The sequence below is a fragment of the Megalops cyprinoides genome, chromosome 13, assembly GCF_013368585.1.
Source record: "Megalops cyprinoides isolate fMegCyp1 chromosome 13, fMegCyp1.pri, whole genome shotgun sequence".
Lineage (NCBI taxonomy): Eukaryota > Metazoa > Chordata > Actinopteri > Elopiformes > Megalopidae > Megalops > Megalops cyprinoides.
Genome location: NC_050595.1, coordinates 12667163 through 12684184, shown reverse-complemented (window position 1 = coordinate 12684184; position 17022 = coordinate 12667163). Strand labels below are relative to the sequence as shown.

Sequence of the window (17022 nt, the reverse complement as noted above, 5' to 3'; positions counted from 1 at the left end):
CACAGCTTCCCCCTGCTGGACAACACTGCACACAGCACTCAGACTCGCTCTGAAATAAGAGCTGTTGAGGTATTGTCTATCCATTTTTGAACAATTGGTCCAACTGAGATTTAAGCATTCGATCACACACACAGTGTTTTTTTTTTTTCTTAAGTTACTTATATTTGTACATGTAATCTTTCTCAACTGCCTCAGTTAATGTTCATACATATGCATACATTTCATATGACTGAATTCATATGCTGAACACTGCAAGGGTCACAGGAAAGGTGTCACAGGTGATGGCATATTAAGTTAAGAAAGAAAGAGTGAATGAGAGAAAGGAAAAAGTGCCAAGAAGCCACAGTCAAGGCAATATTTTGAAATGTTACATAGGTACAGCAGGGATCAAAGGAGCAGTTTTAGGTGAGGCCTAGGGGTCAGTGAGGACAGGTGCACTCAGTGAGATCTGACAACATTGGATCCAATTAGACGAATCCTCCTACAGTGACCATAAGGTAGCTAACAGTAACAATCTGTCATAAAAATGTACTGAAACATTAACGTGTAGCAATTTTCAGTTGAAAACATTTTTCGCTCGGGGCAGGGCAGCAGATTGCATCAAGAAATGTTTTGCTTGACATTTCAAAATGTCTTTAGCTCTGGGGCAGCAAATTGTGTCAAGAAATGTTTTGTGTGACATTTATACGTATATGACATATGTAATCATGTCTTAAGTGTTTAATGTTCCCATACTGGTTATAGTCCTAAAATAGTCTTTGTTGACCAACCAATTACGTATCACCCACACATAGTCATTTTGTACCTATAGCAAAGTTGTGCCTTATTGAGTAAACATTCCACAAAGTCTGCAATGAAATCTAGGCTTGATGAATGTATTTAATTTATCATGCATAGTACCATCATCTGTGTACTATTCTGCTTTATGCAATAACTGTTTTGAAAAATTGAACGATCCCTGTCATTAACCTTTAAATCACATTTTAATTTTTAAGCACTGCAACTCCTTCAGGTGCTGCTACACTAGAATATAACTGAATTATGTCAAAAGTGACAGATTTCATTTTAATCTGATTCAACTCTTTCAAATCCACAGATTTGAAACAAGTGGATCTTTTATTTTCTTTCTCTTTGGGAAGTGACCCCAAACCTGTAGTTTCCTCATCTCTTTCTGAAGTGTGCTGCAGGCAGTGCAGGCCAGCCCACAATCGCAGTGATTGACTGAGCAGCCCAAGCCAGGAACCACAGTCAAAGTGAGTCGAGGCTTTATTCTTTGTTATGTAACGGTCTCCCAAATGGTGCAACTGGACACTCCTAAAGACAGTGCAAAAACACTTCTGCACAGGAAAGTAAATTCGGCCGGCAGCTGGCAGAGACATCGATGGCCAGAACAGCTGAGTCATTGAGGTCAATCCTTTAATCTGACAGAAGGATATGAGATGACGCAAACAGCCGGTGTACCCAGGTTCCCACATTCCATTACACCCCACACCTGACTGAGCTGGCAGGTACATTCTTTTCCCTTTGATCCAGCTTCTCTAAGAACACCAAGGTGGTCTTTGGTGTTACACATGCCTGGTGTTTGGGTATCAGACCTAATGATTATACATTTCAGACATACAAGTCTGATTATTCAGGTGTAGTACAAATAAGACCTCCTGGAGGGACTTCAGAAACATTGTCAATGAAAGGACTTTCATATGACACTAAGCGTGTGACCAGAGGGTGTGGGCTTCATGAAACTTTTCAAAACTCATATGCAAGTGTATACATAGTGCTTAAAGAAAACCTTTCCTAATTTCATATCACAGAATAGGAATAACAATAACCCCTAAGAGCAATAATACTGTATAGGCAGCCATAATGGCAACAAAAACATGAATTGCACCAGCATATGCATAGAGCCTAACACTGATCTTCAGTGTAAATCTATATCAACATTCACTCTAAATACGTAGAGTTGAGGTAGGCGAAGGACATATCCTCTCCCAAGAGAAAAATTGTAAGATGTAGAAGATGTAGTATACAAAAGCGAGTTTTGTGTCAGTCCTGGAAAACAGTGAGCATGACTTTGCGGTGTATGGTTATTTCAATTAGGAACCACCAAATGACCAGAGGTCACCAAGGCCAGAACATAATTTTGTGTATGCAATCTAGCAACAGCTGGCGCCTTGAAACTACATTGTGTTCAGCCGTGATGCTTCCCGTTTTCTTCATTCAGTACAGCCTATTAAGCCTGCATGCTTAATCGTTCTTTGACACCACAACAATAAGTTGCATATTCATGCTGACCCACAGCTCACACCCATAACTGTTGATGAGCCTTCATCTCAGGCAGCATACATGTCTGTGATTACCCAGATTCCTTTAGATTGGTGGCAAATGATGCGTTTAACAAAACAGTCCATGACTGTGGGAGGATGACTCCATGCCTTTCCATTCACTATCAAGCATTTCTCCTTGTTGTGCACTGAATTAATGTATTTGCTTGCCAGCTAGCTATAAAATTCTATTTGTTATCCTGTGTTTGATTATTTTAAGTCTCTTATGCTTGCTGTGATTGGTCTTTTGAAATTAGTATTGAAGTTATAAGTTAATTGCAACAACTGCAATGGCAGCCAATCATATCATAAAGTGTTCTACCCATGTTGAACACATACAGTATATCCAGTACTCATTTCATTAAAAACTGTGCTTGCTTCCTCCAAATCAGCTATAATCATATTCATACTGTGTGTCTGTTATTGTGTGAGCAATTGCCCACACTTGTATGTGCGTACAATTTGTTCTCTTCTTTTTCAAATATTCATCTGCATTGCATCGTTTTAAATCATAACATACAATACAAAGGCATATCTCTTCAAAATATGCCCCACACAAAAACACTCAGTTATTGGCATGTACAGAACATTTAATCACAACACACAAATGCACCAGCTTTATTTGGTGCCTCTCCTGATGTTGCTCTTGCCGTGGTATATTCAATGGCTAATGAATATTCATTGATGCTGCAGTTCTCTTTTCTTCCCAAGAGTACCTATGTTTTTTTTTTTTTTCAAAGCAGCAGGCAACATGTTGAGAAACAAAGAATCCAGTACATCATATTTATGTGCAATGTCACATAAATACGGTATACTGTACTGAGAGAGTGTTATTTGGGAGCATATTTGGGACACATCTCCCTGTCATTGTTTCAGTGAATTTGCAGAAGTGGTGGCTTCCAGAAATAATGTAAAAAAGAAAAAATAATAACGCTCACAGTGTTGATTGATGTGGTTAAACACAAATCTGAATGTATTATTTCACAATGGATATTTTTAAAAAATAACATATATGAAATGGAGAGACAGCAAGGAGGCTATGTTTAATGAATGTGCAGGAAAGACGATGCAAAAGATCATCTCAGTACTTTTGATTCATATCTGATATAAAGACTTTTGATTGATTGAACTCTTGACAAATGCCACCTCATAAATATCATAATTAATTTCAGCTTCAATCTTGCTGTAACAGTTTGTCACAGTTTCTGTTTGCATCTAATTAAAACCCCTGAAATCACTAGAATCAAAACAATTGCTTTGTCATATGCAAAATGCTAATTTATATAATAACATGAAGCACCATGTATACCAATTCAACACCAAGCCTTGAGGAAGTATGGTATAATTCCCCATATAAAACCTACACAGCCATTTGGTGGTCAACATTTATTACCTGATATGATTAATAATACTACCCTTTATTTGCATAGTACCTTTCATTCTGTGTTTGCACTATTGTTTGTGAATATTTAATTGATGGCTATTTGTAGTTTTTTACAGATACACCTCTGAAAGCAGCCTAACAGAAGAGAACAAACTTTGTATTCAGTTAAAAATGGAAATAATTCATTCTGGCCTGGAAATGGTCACTCTTCTGGAGTGACGAGAAATAGGTGTATGTGTCGTGTACAAAGCTCATCTTATCCCCACACTATACTGGCCTAGTGACAAATTTGCGTGCAAACTAGATACACGTAGAGATTACCGCAGTGTATGTGGACATGTGTGCACTGTCATCACGAAATACATCACAATATTTTAACATATATTTTATTATTTGTCCACATTCCATCAAAGAGCAAAGGAGAAAGAGGAAAAAGCTTTTAAAAGAAAATCAACAAGTGTAGCAGCATGTACTTATTTACAGAGCAAAAACAACAAATGACAATTTCCATCTTAGGGGTTACACATTGTTTCAAACAAGAAATCAATAATGCAAAAAGGAATGCACCTCCATCATACCATTGTATGCACCTTGTGTCATACAGCATGTACAGAGACCCACCTAAACTAATCCTCTGAATAGTACTAAGTTCTCCTCTTGGTATGACAACTTCAGTTCAAGATCCTCAAAATGCTGAAGTGTCAAAGCCAGACACAAAGCCTCAACCCCCTCCAAACATGCAGTTCTAAGGGCTAGTCTTAACAAGATCACAAGCAGCATGATTACTACTGGCAGGTAAGGCAGCAATGTCAGGCTTCTATGCATACTTCCACAATGTGATTATTTACAAGCACAGAATTGCACTGTGTGGAAATACAGTAAGACCTACGTACACACAGAGCCAAACATGCATGCAGCATACAAACACAAGCATGCCCGCACACATTCGTACACACAAATAAATAGTGTATATTCTTTCTCTCTAGAAAAAAATAATACAATGTTTCTTATCTCTAACATGGGTAGATCTCAGCTGATGCACTTCCCCTGTGGAATCTCCACAATGGGGAAACAGAAAAAAAAACAGACTTGCTGTACTTTAAATATCCAGACAGACATTGCTGTGATCCAATCCCGTTTGGAAGCTGATTTGGGATAACACAGCATTGCACATACTCTAGAATTTGCTATTTAACCTTTAATTTACACTATGAATGAAAGCTTCCCACATCCAAACTACACATCTCTAAATGAATCAGCTGAAGAACAATTAGGGCTGTGGATTTATTGTATAATTAAAATTTGATTGCAATTAACACCATTTACAGTTTCAAATAGCATCCAGAATAACATCTTCATTGGGGAAGTATCAGGATGTTTAATCACAAATGTAAATCTCTAAACATGTTTGTTATGTAAGTATGTATGTTACGTACTAAATAAATTACAGAAAAATATTTCTGGTTAAAGTTCTTGTTTATAAATAATACTATGGCAAAGCCAACTATGGCTTTTCTCCTCCTCAAGTGTAATAATGATATAGAATACAAAGTAATAAAGGCCCATATTTGTCATAACACATTAAGTTTCTTTTCAATAAACATTATACAATGCAATCACAATTTTCTCTCAAACCTGATGTAAACAAATTAGAATTTCAGAAAAACAAACTCTTTCACAAAAAATACTTACTAAAACAAGCCGTTTGGATGTGTTTAATGTATTTGATGTGTTTACAGAAAAGGTTAAATTAGGCTTTGAAAAGAAGAAGCTGTTCACTGTAATACCAAATTTTAAACTTCTCAATGTAATGAAATAGGTAAGCCTTATGTTGCTGCTCTGGGACAATAAATTAAGATAAATACATCACTATCGCATCATTGTCAGACTATCAACACCTTACATTATGACTGTTGAGCTGACAGCTGCTCTTTTATGAAAGCATATTTGCAGGGAACGGTCCAGTAGTCATGTACTATAGATGTCAGCTGTCGGGGCCGCAGACAGGAAAACATACTAGCTCTGGCTAGAGGCACAAACGTAGAACTCTCTCGATAAGTTGCATGTGTTTTTCATTTAATGTTTTTGTTTTTGCAAATATTAAAAAAATCATAATGTTATTTGGTGAAAACAAGAATAGTGTTTAGATAAATTGTAGAAAAATAGATATTGTAACAGTGATAAACATGTTTCAAGCGTGAAAGTTAATTTCCTAGTTGATGCCGTGGAGCAAAACGTATGTATCATATTGAATTGTCCATATATAAAGTGACAAACAAAACATTTCTGTAATCAGCACAGCCTTGTGTTACCCTCCATTGGATGTTACCTTGCCAAACGTGAAGCAATTTCTATCTAAATTTTGAAATATGGCCTTTCAAAATGGTTAAATTTGTAAAACAGACAAGCTTACATTTTTAGGGAATAGAGTTGCTTAATTCTCATTTATGATGTTACCAGCAAGCAGGGCAAGACTTCGGCAAGACCCTGTTAGAACCGATGCAAACATAACGGGTATGTTTTCATGGGCTTTTTGCCAACAGTTATGACCACCTGTTGTATGTCACTCTCACATAGCTAACAAAGTTATACCTTACCAGGAGAGATGAATTGCAGGGTCTTAGGAGGGTCAAAACACGGTGTGGTGATTAACTGTGGTTTTAAAAATGTTCTTTTTTGATTAATTGCATGAGTTTATATATAAATCCTTAAATGCAGATGAGAGAATGTTTTATCTAGTAATCCTAAAACTATAGTTCTGACTACCATGCTTTTTGGGATCCATGAAAAGGGTCGCTGAAGGATTGTGGGATAGGGTCGGCGGGCTCAGACGCCTAGCTGCTTGTTGAGCCTGCTGAGCGCGTCTCCCACGATGTCCAGCTCATGCCGCAGCTCTTCCACCACGCTGTTGATGCTGGGCGTGTCCTTCAGAACATCCACGCTCTGAGTGTAGGGGTTGTAGCGTACTGTAAAGGGCCGCTTGATGGTCTTGGCAAACTCTCTGATTGGCAGAATATACATGTAATTAGCACTACGCAGTCAGGGGAGGTGGGGATAAGTGACATTTACTCCGGACATCTGGATCTATCTCAAAGTGCATAGTCATGAGAGACTTTATTAATTGTCCTTCCGCTTTCAGAATATGGAGGATAGCTAAATGTAGCTCGTGATGGAAATTATATTTTAAAAAGGAGGTGTGTGTCTCAAGAATTTGCACAGGCGCTGAAGAGGGTCAAACAACAGATTACTGTTTATGATTATATATTTTGTGAGAAATTGTGAGCCCAGCAGTTCTTTGGGATACTGTTTCTGATTTTGAGCAGTGCCACCACCTACCTCATCTTGACCTTGGCCTCTTCAAAGCTATCTGACACAAAATAGACATCCTGGAAGGTGGTGATTATGCACTCCTGTTTGCATGTGACCTGGGGGTCAAAGGGCAGGATTTTGGAGTTCCCAGAGAGGGCATGCTGAATAAAAAAAAAAAATGAAATGACCACATTTAGGACAGCAGAACAGAGAGCTGGTGAAACATACATTACTTTGATGAGGTCCATTCCTTCTGGTAATGAAACAAACAGAATGACTCTGATGTCCTGTAATTCTATGTAAAATGGATTCCACATAAACAAACACATTTACAGTTAAATACACCACTGTACTTAATATACTTATTTAACATTTAAGTCAGCAAATATATGTGTATATATATATATATATATATATATATATATATATATATATATATATATATATATATATATATATATATTATATACACACACATAAATAACAGAAAAAATACAATACAAGAGTATGTAAGTATTACTGTATGGCATAGAGTGAGAACTACCTCACCTTCAGCTCACTGATGGAGGACAGCAGGCCTGCTCCATATGCCCGCAGCTTCCCCTCCTGCTTACACAGGCCAAACTCCACCGTGAAGAAGTAGCACTGAAAGGCAACACAGGCGGCAACATTGGCACAACGTTTTCACAACTCCTCTGGAGCCTGTAGCTGATAGTGACTAGGATTGGGGAAAGTTTGGAAAACGGTGGAACTCACCGTGGCCAGCTTCTGGATGGAGTCGTCAGAGGCCCCGAGTGAGGCCAGGCCGATCTCCTGGGAGAACTGGGCGAAGCTGGGCTCTGCCAACAGGGGCACATGGCCCAGCAGTTCATGGCACGTGTCCCTGTAACACACGCGCATCCACTCGTCATTTCGCATGTCGACACTTGCTTAGTACAGCAGTGACATGCATCCATACAAAAAGTATATGCCAACATCCTGCTCTCTACCCCCTCAACTCAAGCTCTTTTCATATTATGGCTGTGGTGAGGAAGAGGGATGGATTATTTTCTATTGTAAAAGAGATACTTTTTTCTTTAACAATATCCCCTAAAATGACCATGCCCCCCCCCCCCCCAAAAATAGATAATTTAGTAACTCTAATCATTGGAGGGCTGTACAAGACCATTAATGCATGCTATCCCAGTAATGCTGCAAGGAGAATTTTTTATTTCTCTTTTTTAGTCTTTACTCTAAATATTACAGTGAAATAGATCTCGGTAAGATTCTTTCGAGAAGTTGGAGACACACCAACAGTGTTTATTTATACTGGGGATGGCAGGTAATTCAAAATCATACCAAATCCATCACCCTTCTTATGTAAACAAAACAGACAAGGACAACTACGACTCCATATCACTGTCCTGTAGATGGGTTTGCCATCTCTGGTGTAGTGCATTAATACACAAGTGTTCCGGAGTACAGTCCTCATTTTAAAGGGTGCTCATTCAGCACTAGAGTAAGGTTCAGGCCATATAAAGAAGTATGAGTGTACTCACGGCTCTGGTGTGTAGAGGGGATCGGAGCTGTGGCGAACATACTGGGTGCAGTGGAAAACGCGGAAAGCCAGGCCTGCAAGGAAGTCTCGAGGCGAGAGGTAGCCTGCCACTGGCCGAATGGTGAAGCCTGTTCGCTCTGCAACATTCGCATGCAAAGCAATGTCACACACCGAGACCGAAGGACACAGCTCAGAGTTTCTATTGCTGAAACAAACAGACTAATTCCAACACGGACACTTTAGCATACAAAAGTAAACACAATCAAGCCGATATACAGACATGCTGAGGTGATAAGGGGCCAGTTCAGTGCGGCTCAGATTTACCACTGTGGTATTGTACAAATCTGTTGAAACTGTGCAAAAACTTAGTGTTGTTTTGTCGAGATGCAATATTTTACTTGCATTATGAAGAAAGCTTGTGCCACCTCTAATTCACTGTTATTTTATATGAAAGGAATCTCCCTTAAATTTGGTTATACACACACAGACAGACCCAGCAAAGTGGCGCCCCCTGTCTCACCCCTGAGGAATCGCGACACATCCTCCAGCTGGGGGATGTTGTCTTCCCGGCAGTCGCAGTATTTGGTCAGCAGCGGCAGGTTCTTCAGGTACTCCCGGCAGGCGTGGGTGGGGTACAGCTTGTTCAGCTCCCTGAACACCACACCCCACGTCTTCACCTCCTCCTCTGTGAACTCGATGCGAGGGATGGGGTCCCCACTGCAAGAGAGAGAGAGAGAGAGAGAGAGAGAGCGTCATGCAGGGCCCATTCCACATCTATTGAAACAAGCAAGTCAGGCCGCTTTTTGAGTTAGTCTGAGAACAAATGCTGTCACAAGTCATTGTCATAAGAAAAGTGAGGTTAGAGGTATTTCTGCCAACAACCTCTTTATTAAGTCAGACACAGACAGGGGGATGCCTGTCATCTGTGGAGGGGCACTGTGCTCAGGTGATGACATGATAATGTATGTATTTGTACATGTACACAAAAAATCAGCTGGTAATTGGCTTCTGGTCATGCGTCCCTTATGACCTCAAATATTAATAAAGGTCTGTGCTTTCAACATTGTCAACCGCTGATGCAATTTCTCATAACATTTCCGCCTTCACACACATGCAATGGTGAGCACAATAAAAAGCAAAGTGTTAGTGAAAGGAGATGATTGTATATGTTTGCAGACTGATGACTTCTAGCTGCTGTTATGCAATTGTAATTGTGTTTTATGCTGCGGAAAGATGTATGGATCCGGCAAGCAACATGCAAAGGTTTTTGTTAGCCGCTAACAGTAGGGTACTTAATGTTAAATTACTGAGTTCTCAAATGTTGAGATGTGTCCTCAATTGAATCACTTTCAAGTATATTCTTTGAAATATCAATTTAAAGTAGGATACGTAGTCTGAATGGTGAGGTCAATATTAATAATAGGTCATAGACTGCCTGTGTTAGCTACATAACACAAGTTATATTACCCACATACTACCCAGCAAGTAGTGGTCTTTGGGTGTAATTGTGACTGCAGCATGACTGTGATTGCAGTATTGCAGTATAATTATGTTCAATATTGAGTTAGAGAAGATTTAAAATCCACTTTCAAACACACAGGCTGCATTTCTAAAAGTGAGTCATGTTTAATGCCGGTGCTCTTGGACACTGGGAATTGTAGTAAATCCAGCCTTTTAGCACAGGATTTTCTCTTAAACCACTCAAAGTAAGCAGATTAAGAAGATCTTGTGCTACAAAGATAATCCTGTAGTATTTCTGTCTCCCCTAGGGGGCAGTAAGTAATTTTAAAATCCTCTGTATCTGGGGTTTGTGACATTAAACAGCCACTGGGACTAAGAGATAAACAGATGAACTAGCAAACATTTCAAAGAAGACTTCAGGTTACCAAAACAAGTAAAATGTCAGTGGCAGCTGGGATGAAACTAAGAGGAGACAAAGATGTACATGATCCTGTTCTAAAACACAGCAAATTCTGCCCCATGTGGTGCAAGTATGCTTAACAGCATGGTATAGTAGATACCATGTGCAAGTTGACAAGTGTTGTGTAAGACAATCAGCAGCTCAATAATGAATTTTCAATGCCAACTGTCAATGATTTTGAAGTATAAAGTCAAAATGTAGCTGAAAGCTCTGGGAAAAAACACTGGCATTTGGGTCAGGTATGCCAAAGAAATTCATATAGAATTTGACAGAAACATGGCTTTCTCTGTCGGGATTAAAGGGGAAAATGTAGCTGGTGCATAGCTGTCCAGGTCTCTGTTATAATTACATTTTTACATACATCTTCATACATCACCAACCTTGTATTTGCCTCATTAATATCACAGGTCATTATGACAAACTTACTGTTTGTAGTTCATGGCCAGATCAGCAAAATACTTTCTCCTCTTGCGGTAGACATTGTCCTTGAAACCCTGCCGACACAATACAATGATGTGAGGATTATGCTGACAGTGGAGTCATGGCTGGGATACACATGCAGGGCTCTTGGTGCAAGAATTACGAGATAAGTACTCACCGGGTGGTCAGCGTCCAGGTCTGAACCGTACATTAGGACACGGTTGGCACACTTGTCTAGGTCAGAAATCTTCTTTGGGAACCAGGGCACATTGTCCATTTCTGAGACAGAAAACAGGCTTTACATGACCAGGTATCACCAAGTTACTTCTGTTGTGGTCATGCATAAGTTTTAGACAAACTGGTTAGTTTACATTGATTTCATATCATTTGTACTCTTTTATATATATTTTACAAATACTTTCATGTGTGAGTGAGGACAGGTATTCACCTTCCTCGGGCAAGCAGGAGTTGTCAGGCGGATCCATGCCGACCACGTTCACGTGTTTCCGTAGCAGCTGAATAATTTCGTTTAGCTGCTCGTGGTTGCTGTCGCAGTCCACAAAGATTTCGAACTCCGAGTTGCGTCTCTTCGATTTTCGGGACTCAATGTGGACGAGGTTGACGTGATTCTCCTAATAATGATAGAAGAATAAATTATCTTTACATTGAATACTATCATGATCTGACGCGATCACCGTCAGGGTAAATATAAACGCAATGTTATGTAACTAATATGAGCAAATACTGCAACATTGTTCGTTTTTATATACTCATTGACGTTTTCAGTTAGTTCAGTGATTTAAAAAACTCCTACAGATGCGTAAGAAATTAGATACATCTGCTTAAATATGAAACTCAACATTTTGGGCAACACACAGTTTTGCTGGAGTTAATCAATGCCTTTACCTTGTAATAAAAAAAAAAAAACTAATACCTGAAAAAGTTTAAGCGCCTTCACGAGTCCTCCAACTTCATTCTTAAGGGAGAAGACAATAGCGGCTCTCCCCCGTTCTGTCGACAGGCTCTTGTTATCTCTGTTCTCCTCGATCTTGCTGAACGTAGATTTGTTCATCTGCGTATTCAAAAAAAAGTATATATGTGACTTGGGTGACCGTGGTAGTTTAAGTGCGAAAGGTTTTTTTTTCTGAGGGGCCGATTTAAAGTAGAAACATATATGAAAACGTGGAGTGAAAAGATTTGATTGAAAAAGAAACTTGAGTCATTCCCTTTCACGAGGTGACAGTGGGGGTTAAATATTCCAACATACACGTTTTGCGCCTTAGAAAGAATTCTCCTAAAAGCAATTTCAAAGATTCCTTATCTAAAGTGTACACGGAACCCAACTGACCTTTTCATAAAGACAATTGAAATAACATTTCTAATTAGTCTAGTCAGTGAATACGTGTTCAGATGAGTGAGAAAAGGCTCTTGAATGTCATATTGCGTCGAAATAATGCAACTAGAAAATAATTCGTCTGCAGATAAAGGCCGAATTAAACTATTCTGTAGAATTAGTGAGTTTTGAAAAATCAGCCAGCTATGAAAAAAAACAGCTATAACCAACTGAAATTCTAAATCGAGTTTAGGAATCCATGGATACATGAAATGCCAACAAGACCGCTGATGAGATATTCGTCTTGAAACCGAGTAGACATTATAGAGTAGAGTAGAGATGGTAACAGGTGTAGGTAGCAAACCTCCTAGAATCTCCCAAATGAATGCAAAGCACGATCGTGCCATATTTCTTTCTCCCAGGTAAAATCAACCTCTCCTAGTCTCAGGACAACACATTTGGACAGTTGTGTGAGTAGGCTATCTACTAGTTTTCAATTTCCTGTTTAAAAAAAAGCAGAAGAATTTCTCATGATACAGTAGGGTTGTAAAATGGCAAGAGGTCTCAATGCACTTGCAATGCAATTTTTGGCTTAGAGAAACTGTAACGGGAAAGACGGCAACTGGAATATTTATGAGTTCACCTGAATGTTTAATTGGAAGTAGTACTCTCATGATTTCTTACTTTTCTGTGATTACCATACAAATAGCTATCTACATTTACGATGTTTTGATATTAGTCCCGTCTTTCTTTATGTCACAAAACACACATTAATACTATTTAACTAATTTTATCCGCTTCATTTTGTGTATTGCCATTTTATCATAATCGACTACAAAAACCTATTCATCTTCCGAAATGTCTTGTCTTTTTCTCTAGTTTCTTTGAGCATCCATATTTGTTTCGGTCATATAAGTAAGGATAAACTGTAATCTGAGTTCAGTATGTTGATTGTTAGTAATCTATCACGATATTTACTTGTAGCACTTTGCTCTTTTCAGCGTTCATAAAAAATGCAAGTAAATTTTTCAGGGTCATAAGAACAATAATGTATTTTCTGCTATACACATCTTGCTTCAATATGCCAGAGTGTATGACCATAAAATACAAATTGATTAAATAGGCTGCAGATCTCACTAATGATATGTACTTATTCGTCTGTAGTGGCACTGTAGTGCCCTCCAAATTCTCTATATAATACCATATACGTATACACATATACACATGCAAAATGTTTACACAATTTAGGACTGACCACTATAGTCTACATACAATTACAGTTTCTTGCCAGTGTACCGCCATGTAATTTATTGTTACTTTAACTACAGCTCATCAGCGATGGAAGTAAAAACGAGTACTGCTTGTTTCCAATCGGGATCTTAATCCTGGACTAATTCACTTATCTGACTCTGCACGTGCGAAATCAGACTGATCCGAATTAAGGAGTAAGGAGAGGGAGCTGAATAAACAACTGCCCAGAAGAAACAAGCAATCCACGCCATCCCCCATACTCCCAGCACCCTAAAAATGACCTGTTCACAAATAGCGGTCTTCACGTGTATCTGGAGATCATCGTGCCATTTAGGCGTTCTCCAGCAGCAAGCACAAGATACATGCATTAAACCAGCATTTCCTAACGTTCCGTACAAGCAAGGGAGCAATTAGCTTAAATAGATATGAGAACGGTTTTCCGATGACAGTTGAATCATTTGTTTGAGCAAATATAATTAAATTAAACCGTGATTTGGCTAATACTGATTGACGTTACACAGATTTCCCGTTTGGAGTACGTACTAGGTAAAATGCATCCTTCCGTTTTTTCGGAAGTGAATTCAACAAGCCGGACAACAACGGATAGTTTCAATCGACGAGCAGGACTAAAATCTACACAGTTTAGAAAAGACCAGCTAACATTCACCAATGTCCGACAAACGATGCTTTTGCAATATATTTCCAAAATAAAAGTGCATCTTAACAATGGGATACATAAAATAAGACGCATACATCATGTCATCAGACGGATGTCCAGATATAGTAATCTAAAGACAAATAGGAGGATTAATCATAATTCCCGTTTTACAGTTAATCACCAACCATGTTCTGTCCCGTGAGCAAGGGAGATACACCATGAGAAACCAGGTGTCGCTGCCCCCGTCTGCCCACCAGCAGGATTCCCGACAGCATGGATGCATGTAACGAGGCTCGGGTCAGCCGGACGGGTCAGGTCGTCGCAGTCACTTCAGTATCTCGTGCAGTGCGCGAGCCAAGATAGCCTGATGCGTCCTCAAAAATCCCTTAAAGCAATCCCACTAGGAGAACAGCTAGACCTATTATTAGCCCCTTCTTATCTTAATCTAATTTAGGATTAGATTTTTTCCAAACTGCAATTAATCAATCAGTACTGCGCATTTCTCCTTAAAATTCTGTTTTTGATATCGTTGCGCAGAAAGCCAATGCAGTCGCGTTTATCTCGTTCTTAGATATGCGCTTCCATTATAGTTCTAAAAAGGCAGCGGTGTCCTTAATTGAGACCTCTGCCCTCGCGGCGCACACATTGTCATTGTGCCACACACCAACGGGACTTATATCTTCGTATTACTGGTAATAGGCTCCCTTAATTGACGTACAATCTGAGATAAGCGCCCGTGGATCTGCTTCAGATGTTTGATATCGCATCCATAAATCCATGAGTGAAACCAAGTAATAGCCTATATTCAGTTCGGCATTTTCCACACAGCGAAATCTAACGAAGTCCCAGTTCTTCGCTTCTAATATGTTATCACAGACGTCGTATTGTAGATTACCAGTGCAAGGAATCGACAGCTAGTTATTTTATGAAAGTGTTCCTTATAGTTATGTGCCGCCTTTCTCGTAATTGTCTCGCGTCCGACCTTCTTAATGCTTGACGCAGCCGAGCTGTCACGAGATTCAGACAGCTTAGCTGGTTTTCCCAGAGAGGTGACAAAGTATCAACAGGACCGAGTCAAGTGGAGTCTGCCTGTATAAGCGCCGTGATTAAAACGGAATAAAATAAAATAAAAATTAATTAAAATAAAAGGCATAAAAGACATACCGATATTTATTGCTCACACTATACACATATTGCGGATTCATTTAATAAATACCGGTTATAGATATTATAACTACATACATGATGGAACTGCTGTTAAAATAGAAAAAACGTTCACAGCAATTTTTAGCTGTATTCTATCAACTATCCGCCATCTTTCTGCAAGTTTCCCTAACCTGTATCGAATGGTTTGCACACTTATCATTGGTGCCAAGCAGTAACATATTAAAAAACAAGAAAACAGTCCATGCACATATACATTTATACGATTACAGCAAAATAATTAGAATAAAGTTGTAATGCACGTCTGTGAATAAATGTTAATAGAAGTTATCAGGGTAAATAAAAGTTTACCTCATTGTTGAGTTGCTTTTCCTCGAAACAGGTGTTCATAGAGTCAAAAGACCTTCCTCGGCGTGGCCCATCAATCTTGGTCGAATACATATCAAACTCCTTATATATTTATATACTTCTGGGTGGACGCTTGAATCGGGCGTTTCAGTAACGCAACTATTTTAACTATTGAGGTGTGGGTGACTGTTGTGTGGTCTACAGTAGCACAACGCGCTTCAGTATTTATGAACAACGGGTAAGGGGGAGGAAGAGGGGGGTCATGGGGAAACTGGTGAAGTGTGCACGATTCCTAATCTCACCCATGAGAGCAAATGGAAAAAGAGGACCATCGCTCACGTCACAGGAGATTAATATAAGACTTATGGTTTCATTATTTGAGCAGGTTGAAATAAAAAGAGAAGAGCAATTCGAATGCAACGATCAAACAACAAGATGACGATATTCCGTTGCTAACAAGGGCACGTGTCATGGCAGTAGTTTTATTCGTTTATTCATAGCGTATGTATCTTCATTCGTTTTGAGGCGTCAGTGCGTGCGTGAAGCAATTCACGTTACTGGAATATTTGTGTAATTGAATTTTGAGCCATTGTTGTTATGCTTACTTGTATAAACAAAAAATTACGTCCCTTCATCCCTTCTGATAGTAGCATAGTGTACACAGTAGCTTCCGAACTGGATAATGTATCTTAGGCTCGATTGTTGTCTGTATTATACTACGGCGCCTTTTAGGACAAAATTCCACATATGTATTAAAATTAATTATAGACTGAAAAGTGCGTCGTCAAAATTATTCGGAACAAGTAAATTATTGCTGGTATAAATGGCTTTTCCCCTTTTCCGTTAACCTACATTTAACAAGCCTGATATGGTCTCATATGATCTGATGTGTATTAAATCTATTAAATGCGCGTATGCTTTTGCCTTGGAGATCTATAATGTTTCTTACAGAGACGTATGAACAAGGCTGTTCATATTGTCAGCATAGAATTACAGTTTTAGGTGTTATTTCATATGGGAAGTAAAAATGCACTATGATTTAAAATCATACAGTGTTTATGATTGTGTAGACAATGAGAATATCTTCGAGGTTTCCTTCTGTGGGACAAGTTATTTGACAAATACAAACACTTGTCTGGTCAGTGCTTGGCATCGGTTGGCAAACGCTGGTTGAGAGGACTTGGAGTTAGATGCACTATTACATTAAATGTTTTATAGAGAAGACAATCCAGTCTATGTACCACAGTTCGGTGAGTGTGAATCAAATGTACGTGGCAACATCAGTATAAACGCTACAGCAAGTAAATTGTACATTTTATAATCAACTACAATCATTCACTCATTCTTACCATGGTTATTGTCATTAACACTATTTG

The 17022-nt window shown here is 38.9% G+C and overlaps 1 protein-coding gene across 1 annotated transcript; it reads right to left on the bottom strand.

Annotated features, from left to right (window-relative positions):
* Positions 1-6323: 6323 nt before the first annotated feature.
* On the bottom strand, positions 6324-15829 carry LOC118787788 (tryptophan 5-hydroxylase 1-like). The gene is made up of 11 exons (XM_036543470.1): positions 15650-15829; positions 11827-11964; positions 11341-11524; positions 11071-11171; positions 10899-10966; positions 9072-9268; positions 8553-8688; positions 7771-7897; positions 7564-7659; positions 7042-7175; positions 6324-6706 (listed from the first exon to the last, which is right to left on the bottom strand). Exons 1-11 carry the CDS (start codon positions 15737-15739, stop codon positions 6532-6534), a joined length of 1446 nt encoding a protein of 481 aa, XP_036399363.1. The 5' UTR covers positions 15740-15829; the 3' UTR covers positions 6324-6531.
* Between the last annotated feature and the right edge of the window lie 1193 nt (positions 15830-17022).

Coding starts and splice junctions, on each gene's coding strand:
- LOC118787788 (XM_036543470.1), bottom strand. CDS start 15,739: ATGTATTCGACCAAGATTGATGGGCCACGCCGAGGAAGGTCTTTTGAC. Junction 9,269..10,898: donor CTGGCCATGAACTACAAACA/GTAAGTTTGTCA, acceptor TCTCTCTTGCAG/TGGGGACCCCATCCCTCGCA. Junction 7,176..7,563: donor CCTCCATCAGTGAGCTGAAG/GTGAGGTAGTTC, acceptor TTTTTTATTCAG/CATGCCCTCTCTGGGAACTC.